The sequence below is a fragment of the Aphanomyces invadans genome (assembly GCF_000520115.1).
Source record: "Aphanomyces invadans strain NJM9701 unplaced genomic scaffold supercont1.1, whole genome shotgun sequence".
In the NCBI taxonomy this organism is placed as follows: Eukaryota; Oomycota; class Saprolegniomycetes; order Saprolegniales; family Verrucalvaceae; genus Aphanomyces; species Aphanomyces invadans.
Window position 1 is genome coordinate 806,657 of NW_008580146.1, and position 12,494 is coordinate 819,150.

General features: G+C 53.0%; 5 protein-coding genes across 6 annotated transcripts; 3 read left to right on the forward strand and 2 right to left on the reverse strand.

The window, feature by feature from the left end:
• Nucleotides 1–1,291: 1,291 nt before the first annotated feature.
• Nucleotides 1,292–3,891, forward strand: H310_00232. 2 transcript variants are annotated; one of them, XM_008862935.1, is made up of 9 exons: nucleotides 1,292–1,628; nucleotides 1,677–1,769; nucleotides 1,816–1,884; nucleotides 1,936–1,998; nucleotides 2,056–2,459; nucleotides 2,506–3,019; nucleotides 3,066–3,390; nucleotides 3,433–3,609; nucleotides 3,665–3,891. In XM_008862935.1, the coding sequence occupies exons 1-9, from the start codon at nucleotides 1,366–1,368 to the stop codon at nucleotides 3,827–3,829; spliced, it is 2,073 nt and encodes a 690-aa protein (XP_008861157.1). In that variant the 5' UTR covers nucleotides 1,292–1,365; the 3' UTR covers nucleotides 3,830–3,891. The 2 variants fall into 2 exon arrangements, with proteins under 2 accessions (XP_008861157.1, XP_008861158.1); XM_008862936.1 differs by having other exon boundaries at nucleotides 3,433–3,891.
• A 516-nt stretch (nucleotides 3,892–4,407) lies between these two features.
• On the forward strand, nucleotides 4,408–8,223 carry H310_00233 (hypothetical protein). Its single transcript, XM_008862937.1, has 5 exons — nucleotides 4,408–5,333; nucleotides 5,385–5,487; nucleotides 5,532–5,878; nucleotides 5,931–6,481; nucleotides 6,560–8,223. Exons 1-5 carry the CDS (start codon nucleotides 4,461–4,463, stop codon nucleotides 7,578–7,580), a joined length of 2,895 nt encoding a protein of 964 aa, XP_008861159.1. The 5' UTR covers nucleotides 4,408–4,460; the 3' UTR covers nucleotides 7,581–8,223.
• On the reverse strand, nucleotides 7,391–8,221 carry H310_00234 (hypothetical protein). The gene has a single exon (XM_008862938.1). The coding sequence runs from the start codon at nucleotides 8,184–8,186 to the stop codon at nucleotides 7,815–7,817; it is 372 nt and encodes a 123-aa protein (XP_008861160.1). The 5' UTR covers nucleotides 8,187–8,221; the 3' UTR covers nucleotides 7,391–7,814.
• Nucleotides 8,224–8,282: 59 nt separating the features above from the next.
• H310_00235 (hypothetical protein) lies at nucleotides 8,283–9,679 on the forward strand. Its single transcript, XM_008862939.1, has 4 exons — nucleotides 8,283–8,480; nucleotides 8,523–8,731; nucleotides 8,784–9,315; nucleotides 9,379–9,679. The coding sequence occupies exons 1-4, from the start codon at nucleotides 8,297–8,299 to the stop codon at nucleotides 9,591–9,593; spliced, it is 1,140 nt and encodes a 379-aa protein (XP_008861161.1). The 5' UTR covers nucleotides 8,283–8,296; the 3' UTR covers nucleotides 9,594–9,679.
• Nucleotides 9,680–9,919: 240 nt separating this feature from the next.
• Nucleotides 9,920–11,709, reverse strand: H310_00236 (hypothetical protein). Its single transcript, XM_008862940.1, has 3 exons — nucleotides 10,397–11,709; nucleotides 10,237–10,323; nucleotides 9,920–10,185 (listed from the first exon to the last, which is right to left on the reverse strand). The coding sequence occupies exons 1-3, from the start codon at nucleotides 11,699–11,701 to the stop codon at nucleotides 10,006–10,008; spliced, it is 1,572 nt and encodes a 523-aa protein (XP_008861162.1). The 5' UTR covers nucleotides 11,702–11,709; the 3' UTR covers nucleotides 9,920–10,005.
• Nucleotides 11,710–12,494: the final 785 nt, after the last annotated feature.

Here is a 12,494-nt window from a genome sequence, read left to right on the forward strand (position 1 = left end):
CAAAACGCAAGATTTTTGCGGATATACTCATTCAACATCAACACGCCGGCGACTATATCGTGTACTACGACGAGACCACCAACAACAACTTTTGCTGCCATCGCTCCGTCGGACGTGCAAAGAAGGGAGATTGTGCCACAACTCTTCTTCCGCCGTAAAAAAGCTCCAATCTGCGTGCAATGCGCTGTTTCGGCCGAAGAGGGCCTTGTATTCCACCGGATTGAAACAGGCAGCATCATGATGGAAAAGTACGCTACATTCGTCGATGAAGTGTACAACGCCGTCAAGCGATCTGCAACTTGGTTCAACAAAATCTGTTGGGAAGAACGTAGTCATCGTGTTTGACAACGCGCCCGCCCACTTGCAAACAGAAGAGCGCGTTGTCATGCACGATGATCTCTTTCTTCTCCGTCTTGGTCCGTATTCGCCGATGCTCAACCCTATCGAGAGTTGTTTCAGCGTATTCAAGGCGAAGATCAAGATCTACCTGGCAGATCGCACAGACTTGATGCTTCAACGACGCGAATATCCCTCTTACCTTGAGAGTCGTATGCGGTTGTTAGAAGCTGTTGTTCACTAGTGACTTCCCTGTATCACTCAATTCTTGGTCGTCCGTGAGGCAATGTTTTGCCAACGCAACGCGGAGAAGGCTCTTCGTCTTGAAGACATGCGCTACGGAAAGTGAAGTGAATCAATTTGGATGGAAAAGAACCACATTGAATTGGAAATTGTCGTTTTTATGTACCACTTTCTAAATTCAAAACATTTGTCTTTTTATATTGCCACTTTAATTGGAAATAACCACCAACTTGCTCGTGAAATGGTGTATATACTCAACTCACTGTGAATACAACCTTGTAAGTATATGTACGGTAGTATCATGGTGCAATTAAAATATGTATCCGACATTTCGGCCATGGAGTCGCAGCTATTGTGGACAAACTCAGCTTCAGCATTGGACTAGAATAAAAGGTGCGCCTTGCGAGGTACTGCAACTCTCGTAGATGATGGCTGACTTCACAATCGTTTTCCTCCTGGATTTGAATAATTTTTGTTTTCCGAACGTTCTTCATGCATCAAGAGGATTCGACACCAAGCAGAAGGTAGTACTTGATGTTTGTATCTATAGTTTTTAGCACATGACGTTGCCCTCTCCCGTGCGTGATTTAAATATTGTCACGAATTTTTTTCTTATCAAAATACATACAAATTTATAGTACATGAAATCGAACTGCAGCGCAACTTACATGAAAGGATATTTCATTCAGCATTCGAAATAGTATGTGTTTTCATAGTTCAGTTGCAACTGACGTGTAACACGCGCTTCCATCGCGCAATCAGCGACACGTCGACGAGGCCATTCGCATGAGCTCTACGACGCCCATCGCGACTGTTTTCTCCGTTGATACGTTCACGTCCTATTGCAACTACGATGCACCGGTTACTTTCGCAGGATGTGTGGCCCGCGCAGGCTCGAGTTGGAGCGACTGGATCGACGTGGCGTCCGGGAAAAAGGTGACTGAGGTGACTCTGGCTGATGCAGCTCGGGGGAACCTTTCCTATGCGAACCCTCCCTCAACTTACACATTCGAGTTCCTCGAAAGTATGACGTCGAACGCGTTGATCATGTACGTTGTGTCTTTCGATCTCCTGTGCTAACAACGCATCTACCCCAGCGAAATGGCAGGCCATGGCATCAAGAAACTTGGCAACATGAACTCGCAAAATGCAAGTTTCGCTGGCTCCCGTCCTCTTATAGTCACATCTCTGTACGTACCAACAACAGCGACACCACTTTTGCTGATCCACACATAGGAATCTGTCGAACAACCTCCTCGCCTCCATTCCGCGCACTGTCGTGTTTGGCCCCGAGCTGTTGAACTTGTACGTAATTCGATCCACCACTTCGCCGTGGCATTGACGCCTCTGGTTTAGAACGCTCGCAAACAACAAAATTGCCGATGTCGAAGCGATTGTGGCACCCAAACTACGATTCTTGTACGCCTTACTTCATGGCTCCTCGCATGGTTGCTCATGTCCTGCAACGGTCCATAGAAACCTCAGCAACAATCAACTCCCATCGCTTAAAGGGAACGATTCATCATTGTTTCCCACGTCCCTTACAACGCTGGATCTATCGGACAACCCGCTCGTCGAGTTGGCTCATGTGTTGTGGCCGGCGAACCTCGCGGAGCTCTACTTGGACCGCATTTCGACGTTGCAGAGCGTCCGCCACGTCGACTTGACCTCGCTTCGGTTGTTGTCGTTTCAAGACACGACGATTCAAAACCTGCTCGTGTCGAAGGACCAGTTCACCCAGCTGACGGCACGCATCAACGCCAAGTTACTGACTGTTCTCACGTCCGAAAAAACGAAACTCAAAACGAGTGGCTGCGGCAACCCAAAGACGCTGCAGACCTCGACGTCGACCCTCGACATTTGCGTGGAAGGTGCACCAGGTACGACTTACTTATTCAACTTTCCACGACGTGATATATGTCCCAGATGGATCATCCAATTCCACCATGTACATTGTTATTGGTTGTATCGCCGCGGCGGTTGTGGCTGTCGTCGGGTTCCTCATATACAGGAAGTGCGCGCAGCGCAGTGGCGCCGCCAAACGGTCGGCCACCCCCGGAGTTTCGTTCTCGGTGTTTGTGAACCAAAGCGCCCGCAACCATTCCCACATGATGAACAACCCTGCTAAGTCTGGAGCTGCAGGAGGTCGACCACGGGACCCGACGCTGCTGGGGACTGCCGCCGGGGAACAAAAGTACGACGTCCGGTTCGACCCGGCGATGCAACAGTTCCGCCTTGACCACCGCGCCATCGTCCTGCATGGCGTGTTGGCGTCGGGGGGATTTGGTGTCGTCCACAAGGCGACTTTCAAAGGCGAAACAGTCGCAGTGAAGCAACTCTTGCCGTCGATCGACGGCAATTCCGACGCCGTGACTGACTTTATGGAAGAGATTCGGCTGTGCTCCATGTTAGACCACCCGCACATCGTCCGCTTCATTGGGTATAGCACGATTCATGCACGAGCTGCTGATTTCATGCTGCGGTAGGGTGACCTGGACGACTCTAAAGGACGTCAGCGCAGTCATCGAGTTCATGCCAAAGGGCGATTTGGCCAACCTCGTTCGCTCCACAAACAACTCGGTGAAGCTCGTGTGGTCAACTGGCGACGACTCGAACGTGGCGTCTGGAACCGTATCGAAACTGCAGATTCTGTGGGACGTTGTCGCTGGCCTCGAGTACTTACACGGCTTCCACGTGATCCATCGCGATTTGAAAGCCAAGAACGTCCTGTTGGGCGACCAGTACGAAGCAAAATTGAGCGACTTTGGGACAAGTCGCAGCACTGTCGGCGACGCCACCATGACTGCAGAGGTATGTCGCCGACAACGCCCTCAAGATCTCAACAGTGAACAGGTCGGCACGATTGCATGGATTGCGCCAGAAGTGCTCAAGGGTCAAAAGTATTCTGTCAGCGCCGATATGTACTCGTTCGGCGTGTTGATGTCCGAAGTGGACATGGGCATTAGTCCGTACAGTCACCTCGTCACAAACGGAGGGTCCCAACTACCGAAACCCGTCATCGCGATGAAGGTTCACCACCAACACGTCCTCCTCGCGGTGTTGTGATATGATCTGGTCTCCGTAGGTCATGGATGGGGAGCTGCGACCGACGTTTTCAAACCAGTGCCCTGCAGAGGTCGTAGCCCTTGCGGAGCGTTGCTTGCTCCACGACCCGACCGACAGGCCAACCGCGGCCGAAGTCGGTCGCATGCTTGGCAAGATGGTCCGGTCGCAAACGTACTCTATGTAGAGTTGCATAGCGTGAAAAGACCCAATGCATGTACTGTTGTCTGAATCAATGCCGGTGATGTCTCCAAATCCACCGTGGCAGTGGCACAAGCACATCACCCAGGTCTCTGGGAAAAGGAGGCGGTTTGGTCGATGTGGCAGCTAGACGGTGGCAATGATACATGCCTACGAGATAATTGCCTCTGGAACATCTCACTTTCAGTCTCCCCAACACATCTCGCGATCAGGCATTGCCGACAAGAGCTTCGATGGTCAGACACAGCTCCCATCGACAAAGCAAGGTCAACCAACTGACCTAAATGGGATGTACTGACGCAACGTGGACGCGACAGCATTCGCCAGACCTTGACTTCATGAACACTGCTGGATGCACCGCAACCAAAACACTTCCTGCGACGCGCTCGCTGCCTTTCCAGAAAATGACCCCTTAACGCTCATGAGACAGATACAGCCGGATTTCGACATTCAAATACCGATATAAGATATGATTCACCCGACAAGAGACACGAATATAACCCAACATTCATAAACCGGGTATTTGGTAGCAATGCCTTCTTTGTCAACTTCGGCCGTCCATGGATGCGCTCAAAATTGGCGTCACTCTTGAAATTTTGAGCTGGCCTACAAGCAGCATGGATCGTTCGCCGTCATTGCAACGCTTTCTTTGTCTCATGGTGGCACTGTCCTGCGCCGTACTGACGTCGGCCTTTCAGTATGAGAACGTGACGCATCCACTCCAAGGACCTCGAAAGTACCTTCACCCTGATGTGGCTGGCAAACCATTCCCAACCGGCGCGTTCTGGACCAACTTTGTCCTTGGTCAAAGCAATGAAGTCGTTGTGACGTACCCCTACGCTGTCAAGATTATGAATCACCAACTGCACATCAGCTATCCGTTCCGGGTCGTCACAAGCAAGAGCATCATCCAAGGGTTCACGTCGGAGATAGCCGTGGAACTCGGTACACAACCGCTTCAAATTCGTCGCTTCGACGACTTGAGCGTCACAGTCGCATTCCCACAAGCGTCCGGAGGCACCATTATCCTCCATCTCGTGCGTGGGTCTCCGTACATGACGCTGGAATACAAAGACGCGGCACCTGTGTTGTTGTCGGAAGCGAATATCCTGTCCGTGACCCAGCCCACATCGGCGTACTCCGTCGTGACTCTCGGGAACTGGCACCAATGGCTTGTTTTCTCGTCCACTCCTTTTGCATGGACCCAGCAAGGAAGGGTTTGGAACGGCCCAGCGAAATTCAATGGCGTCGTGCGCATTGCGTTGGCCTTGCAAGAGTCTGCCAAATCTGTGCTGGCTGCACATGCCGACGTGTACCCCACCGGCGCTTCGATCACGTACAATACCAAGCCAAAAGCCAAGGTGACGGACTTGATCTTTTCGTGGACAGCCAAGACCACGAACGCATTGGTTCCCACGTCAAACTTGCTCATGGTCGCATTGCCGCACCATGTCCAGATATTCGCCCCATCGACCACGACGCTCCCCGAGGTGACTGATGTAGCTGCTCATACGGTTTCTAATTGCCACGTAACTCTGTAGATTCAATACATGACCATGCGTGGGCCAGGCACCGGCATTGTTGGAGCCACATGGCATTTGCAGGAGCCTGTCATTGACATTCCGTGGGACTACTCTGATCAAGGTATCCCAACCAAGGAGCGGTTTGCATTCTCACGTCTGGTGCAGGCGTGTTTGCCAGACCCAATACCCCCGAATACGAATCGACCCTGGCCTTCATCTCGGCCGCGCTCGACAACGACATCGAGCGGTTCCCAGCATTCGCGGAAGACTCGTACAACTTTGGCAAGCAATTCGGCCGTGAAGCTCGACTCGTTTTGACTGCCCATCGATTCAATAAGGCGACCGTGTTTGAAAAAGGACTGGCAAAGCTGCAAAATCAAATCCGGGCGTGGCTCCAGGGCACCAACATCGACCATTTTGTGTACGACACAACGTATGGCGGGCTCATCACGAACGATGGGTACCAATCGAACGCAAAAGATTTTGGCAACGGCAACTACAACGACCACCACGTACGTGAGAGCCTCCTCGCAGCCCTTTTCAGTGTGTTCTCATTCCCACTAGTTTCATTACGGGTATTTCCTTTATGGCCTTGCCGTACTTCGTCGTTTCAACGCGTCGTTCGTCGACGAGCACCGCGATGCGATTGTGTACATCCTGAGCGACATTGGCGCGCCGCTTGGGAAAACTTCGTTTGTTGCAAACTTTCCGCAGCGGGACTTGTTTCCCACGGCCCGCCACAAGGACTGGTTCGTCGGCCACTCGTACGCAAGCGGTCTCTTTCCCCAAGCAAACGGCAAGTCCCAAGAAAGCAGCAGCGAGGCCATCAACGCGTACTACGCGCTGGCCCTGTTTACGTCGCTGGATTCAGACCCGGCGTATTTTGAATACGCACGGCTACTGTTGGCCATGGAAGTCCGAGCAACTCAACTGTACTGGCACATACCCGCCGTTCAAACACCAACAATTTACGAGCCGTTGTTCGCCGCGAATAAGATGGCTGGCGTTGTCAGCGAAATGGACGTGGTGTATTCGACCTGGTTTGGCGACCGCCCTGCCTACATCCATGGCATCCAAGTTATTCCGGTGACGCCCATCACGGCGGTCTTGCTCCCGTACGTAGCTCTGTCCTTCGTGAACGACGGAATGATGTCACTTGCGTGATGCGCACTCTAAATGCTGCCACTGGATAGGGAATCGTACGTTGCCGACGAGCGCCAAGTTCTGGACAACCAGCCCGAGCTCTCCAACCCGAGCGACATTTGGTCGTCAGTGCTCGCCTTCGACAATGCCATTGTCGACGCTTCCCGAGAATGGACGAAACTCCAAAGAACCGACTATAACTACGACACGTGGAGCTCTGCCGCGAACGCGATGCACTGGATTGCATCGCGCTCGAGCTTCGGGACTCATGTCAAGCCTCCCACCAAGCCGGTGGCCCTCGCATGCTTTGGATATCCTGCATGTGCGTTGGCTGGCGCGTTTGGAGGCAGCTTGGACTGCTGCAACACGTTGCCTGGTTGCTGTCCAAGCGACAAACCTTGCTGCAAAACGGACAAAATTAGTGAGCCATCAACGACTTGCCACGACGAGCCAGCCTGCGGCATCCTCGGCTTGAGTTGCTGTGGGTCACCGCAAGGTTGCTGCACGCCGTCCCCAGTCACCGGCCTCGTGCTGGGTTGCTGCAAACAAGTCACTAAACCACCACTTGACGGCCGCGCCACAAACGCAACGACTCAGTGCCATGCCCAGCCCAAGTGTGCGGCCGCCAAATTGGAGTGCTGCAACTCCCCACAGGGATGTTGCGTCCCAACCGCCAGCGGCCAGGTCCTGGGATGCTGTGACCTGACTAATGCTTCGTTGGTGCCCACGACGACACTTCCATCAACCTCCTGCCACAACGAACCACAATGCGGTGTCTTGGGACTGGAGTGTTGTAGCTCACCCGACGGCTGCTGCCGAACGCTTCCATCGCAGCCCAAGCTAACGTGCTGTAGCCAGGGCCAACCACTGACGAGCGTGTGGCCTCGAAAGGCCGTGGTTGGCAAAGCGGCGTCGTCGTGTGATCACAACCCGCTCTGCTTGACGGCGGGGCCGGACGGTGGGGTGCTGGCGTGCTGGCGTGCTGCAATGATTCGAAAGGGTGTTGCCCTGGTAACACCTGCTGCAGTAGTGCGACCACTTGGTGGACACTGGATCGTGTCTTCATGGTAGCGCTGGGCGCGCTGGCTATAGGTGGCGTGTTCTACTGCAGTGTGCTGTATTTGCGTCGCAAGGACTATCGGCCGCTTGACAGGGATGTCCGCGCGTGGTACTGCGGCAGCTTCATGGTGATCGTGCTCGGTGTGTTTTTCTACTTGGCGTTTTCCGTGAAAAATTAGCGATAACTATGAATGAAAGCAACTCAAAGCATCGTATCGGAGGAGTGAAGGGAAAATACAATCGCGACTAACTGACGCAGTACGAGATGTTGCGCTCTTCCAGGAACTTCTTGATGCTGTCGTTGAGGTCGCCCGTGACAGCGACGGCGTAGATGCCCGGCACGAATTTGCCGATGCGACGCCACTTCGCTACCCAGCTCTCCTTTGGCTGCATCATCGCGATCATCCCTTCAAAGTACGCTGTTGTGCAGTCCGTCACACGCGTGCGGTTGTCTTGCATGTTAAGGAAGCCGCAGTTGTCGCACCCAGATTCATAGAACTGGCTGTACGTCTTGACAAGGGAGCAGATCATGCACGCACGCAGCTCGCGAAATGTCGTCGGGATTTCCGCGTGCACCACGCCTTGTTCCATATCGTCGTCGTCTTCGTCGCCGCGCATGTTCGACTCCTACCGCCCAACACAAACCACCTTGGATTTTCGGATAATGAACGGCATCCGGTTGAATATCTGGATGCTGAATTCCATGTTTGCCCATGCGTCGCCAGGAAATGCCGATCGACAATACAGAGCGCGATTCGACGTCGCCCGAAGACATAGCGCCTGATGCGCTCCAGCGCCTCGTGCTCCCTGAGGACTGGACTTCCTACGACCTCTTTTCATGTGCAGTCTCACAAGAAGCATTCCGCGGATGGGTCAAGCAGCCATCTCCGTCGTGTGCTGCAGCTGCCCTGGGTACGCCGAGCAAACATCGGGGGTTTTCATGCTGTATTTTAGCTGGCGCGCTAAACGTTGTATACGGCTACCCACGTACGCACGTCCAAGCGTACACAAGTATGGACATCCTGTCCGTGTATCGAGAACAGTTCAATGACTTACTGACAAGCCAGAGACGGCAACTTTCAGCTGCCATCGGCAACACAGCTCTTACAACGCTGGAGATTTTGATGCAGTCAGCGTTGCATGCGCAAAATCTTGACTATGGGGTATGTGCATTGCTGAGGTCACAGTGTTCTGGGTGTTATCTCGAATTTTCAGGGCGTAGGATCTCACAGAGTCACGAAGCGTGTCCTTCGCCGATGTATTCAGGAATGCCTGTCGTCGATCATTCCATCATACACAGCGCTCGACGTTTCATCAGGTGATGAATCCATCGATACGGACGATTTCGACGACGCTGTCGCTGAACAAGTCGACAACGGTCCCGTAACACCGACGTCGAGAGATGTTGCTCCCCATCCTTGCCCCCAAGGGATAGCTCCGCTGTCCGACCCCCAGCTTACAACTCTACTCTTGTATTTTCATCGCATGGATGGGCTCGCAAAATTATGTCGTCCAGACAAGCCCAGCACAGCCATTTGCGGCAACGCCACATTACTCAACGCTGCGTCCTATGTTCATAGCACCAGCGACGCAGTGCACCGTGTTAAATGTCTTCGAGCGACGTGTTTAATGGGACAATTTTCGCCCAACTGCAAGCTGCGCATTGCCATAACTCCAACGGATTCTCCGGGGAAGCAAACTCTCGACTGGAAAGTCCTATGGAACACATTTACAGACGACCACACAGGTGGGTTCTCCCTCTTCCACTGTGTGTTGCGATCCTTGAAATGACCTTCATGGCGAAGTGCAGCGTTGGTGGTGCACCTGAAGAACCACTACGCGATGGTGTTCGCCCTACGTGAGTGGAAAGATCCGTCGACGAAGGAGTGGACGCGACAGATACTGACGGCGCGTCGAGGCCAACGCCCTTCGTCATGGGTGAACTGGTCCGAACTCCGCCACATATTTCTCGGCTGGACAGGATACAAACTGCTCGCATTTGCTGGGAGCACAGGAGATGAATGAATAGTCACGGAGTCGAGCGTCGTGGTGGCCATTTACTCAAGAGTGTTGCGTTCGATATCAAGATACCAAAACTTTTGACGTCGACACCGTGGTGTTCATGGCCTTGAGCTCTACATCGTCCACGATTCAGGCCACTTGGTCGGGCAATTCGATTGCGATCGGAGAGATGCGAGTTCGCCTAATGTTGGCGCTGTTGGTTTCTCCAACTTTGTCCCCATCGTGCACAGTGGCGTGCGACATGGCGCCCATGCAGAGTTCAAAACACTAGTATTTCGTGTGAAAGTACAAACAACGACGTCGAGATTGTGGAGCCGTGCGAAGACAAGACGGATCACGAAAACATGGTGCATTGAAACGAATGCCTCGTGACGGAGCTGATCTCACAGACGCGATGACGATCCAAATGCTACATTTAAAGCCGCGGCAATGCATTTTCAGTCGGGTGAACGGGCTTGAATCCAGACGCTCGGGGGGGGTTCAACTTGGCAGGTGCGGGCTTCGCTGGTTCGTGTTGACGCTTCGAGCGGAGTTCGGCCACTTTTCGAGCCACGCGTTGGCCGTATTCGCGGTCAGCAGACGTAAAGTTTGCCACCTAGAAACCACCACGTTGTCCATCTTTTTGTCACAACATTATCCATCGTACAGCTCGGGCTTGGATGGCGGCACTCGCGTTCACCAAGCTTCCTGCAATGTTGTCTACCAGTCGACCTCGCTCCGCTTCGTTCAGTACCTACCGGATCAAAGGTCAAGTTTACCATTTGCCTCAAGGCATGTGCCTACATTGCACAATCAATTGGTCATACCTGGCGATAAAACTGGCCCGCTTGGGTAAAGTTGTCGTCGTCCTTGGTGCTGTATCGTGCGGTAGTTACGGACGCGCCGGTCTGCGGTGCTTGGTCGCGAAGATCGATGTACTGCGGGGCCGTGGGATCGCTGTTGGGAAAGTAGTTGGGGGCGCTCCCCTGGTTGCCATTCACGGTCATAAATCCATCGCGCTGGTAGTTCTTTGCAGGGCTTTGTACAGGCTGATTGACTGGAATTTGCTGGTAGTTGGGCCCGAGGCGGTGGCGATGCGTGTCCGAGTACGAGAACAGCCGACCCTGGAGCATTTTATCTGGGGAAGCCTGGATGCCTGGAACAAAATGCGCTGGCGAGAATGCGAGCTGCTCGACGTCGCTGAAGTAGTTGGACGGGTTGCGGTTGAGCACCAACTTGCCAACTTCACGCAACGGGTACTGGTCATGGGGCCACACTTTGGTCACGTCAAACGGATTGAATCCCGCTGCAAGATGAGCGTTCGCTTGAACCACCGACATCACTTGAATGTACAAAGTCCACGTAGGGTATTCCTTGCGCGCGATGGCTTCGTACAAGTCCTGGATAGCATAATCCGGGTTTGAACCCGCGAGGTGGTCCGCGACCTCAACCGGGAGGTTGCGAATGCCTTGGTCCGTCTTGAAGTGGTACTTGACGTAGCTGACGACTCCGTCCTTGACGTTTTCGAACGTGTGACTGCCATAGCCGTTCATGTGGCGGTAGCCATCGGGGATTCCACGGTCCGAGAACAAAAACGACACTTGATGCGTAGTTTCTGGGCGAAGCGAGATGAAGTCCCACATCATATTGGCGTCCTTGAGGTGCGTGGAAGGATGGCGCTTCTGCGTGTGGATAAAGCTCGGAAAGAGAATAGGGTCGCGAATGAAAAAGATCGGCGTGTTGTTGCCGACCAAGTCCCAGTTGCCTTCTTCCGTGTAGAACTTGACGGCGAACCCGCGTGGGTCACGCACAGTGTCGGCACTTCCGAGTTCCCCTCCGACTGTCGAGAAACGAACAGCGATGGGGGTTTGCTTGCCCACAGCGGAGAAGAGTGCAGCACTCGTCACGGACGAAATGTCATGAGTCACTTCAAAGTACCCGAACGCACCAGCCCCCTTGGCGTGAACAACACGCTCAGGAATGCGCTCGCGGTCAAAGTGAGCAAGGTGGTCGAGCAAAGCGAAATCTTGGACGACGATAGGTCCATGCGGGCCCGCCGTTTGGGATGCCGTCAGGCCGTGGAGTGGCAACGGGGCCCCGTTGCTGGTGGTCACTTGCTTCGTTGGTTCCATCTTGGAAAATGGACAATCGCGTCAACAATGATATCCATAATTCCTCTATTTCCTATCATAAATGAACACGATCTTAAACAATGATTCGGTATAGTGTGTGGGTCGATCGATGCGACACACACATGCTGTTTGGGCGGCCAGCCTCGAGGAGTCAAGTGCCATTGTAGACCGAGGAAGCGACAATCACATTGTAGAGGAAATACTGCGAGCGACGGAAAAATTCCCCAGTGGTACTGACAAGTATTCTTGAGATTGGTATTGCCAAAAACATATACCCTTGACAACAAATAAATTCAAGCAATTCTTGAATATACTGCGGATTCGTGTTGCGACAATGTTGATGTATAGAAAACGTGTAAAGTACCACTGGGACATTTCTTCCGTCGCTGACGGTGCACTGCCTAAATGAATGAGCTGTGTTCAAAGCACCGTATAATTGACTTTGTTATGCGTCATGCTGACGAGCTTTCGGTTCTGGTAGTAGGCCCTCAGGTTGCTGATTCGAACTTGGTTTTGCCCCGACACACCTTCTACAAGTCTGTGATCGACGGGATAATGTGCCCAGTTGAATTTGCAACGGAAAAATGTCCCCAGTGGAGCTAGGAACAGAAAAATGTTCCCAGTTATACACATGCGACAGGAAAATGTCCCAGTGGTACCAGACGGCAAGGAAGCCGTCGTCATCGCAGCTGACCAACACAGACCCCCTCGTCTCGTCAGGTGGGGTGCTGAGGGCATGCAATGGCTTCGAGTGAAGTCCAGTCGTGGCGTGGCAGCATGAACATTAGAAATG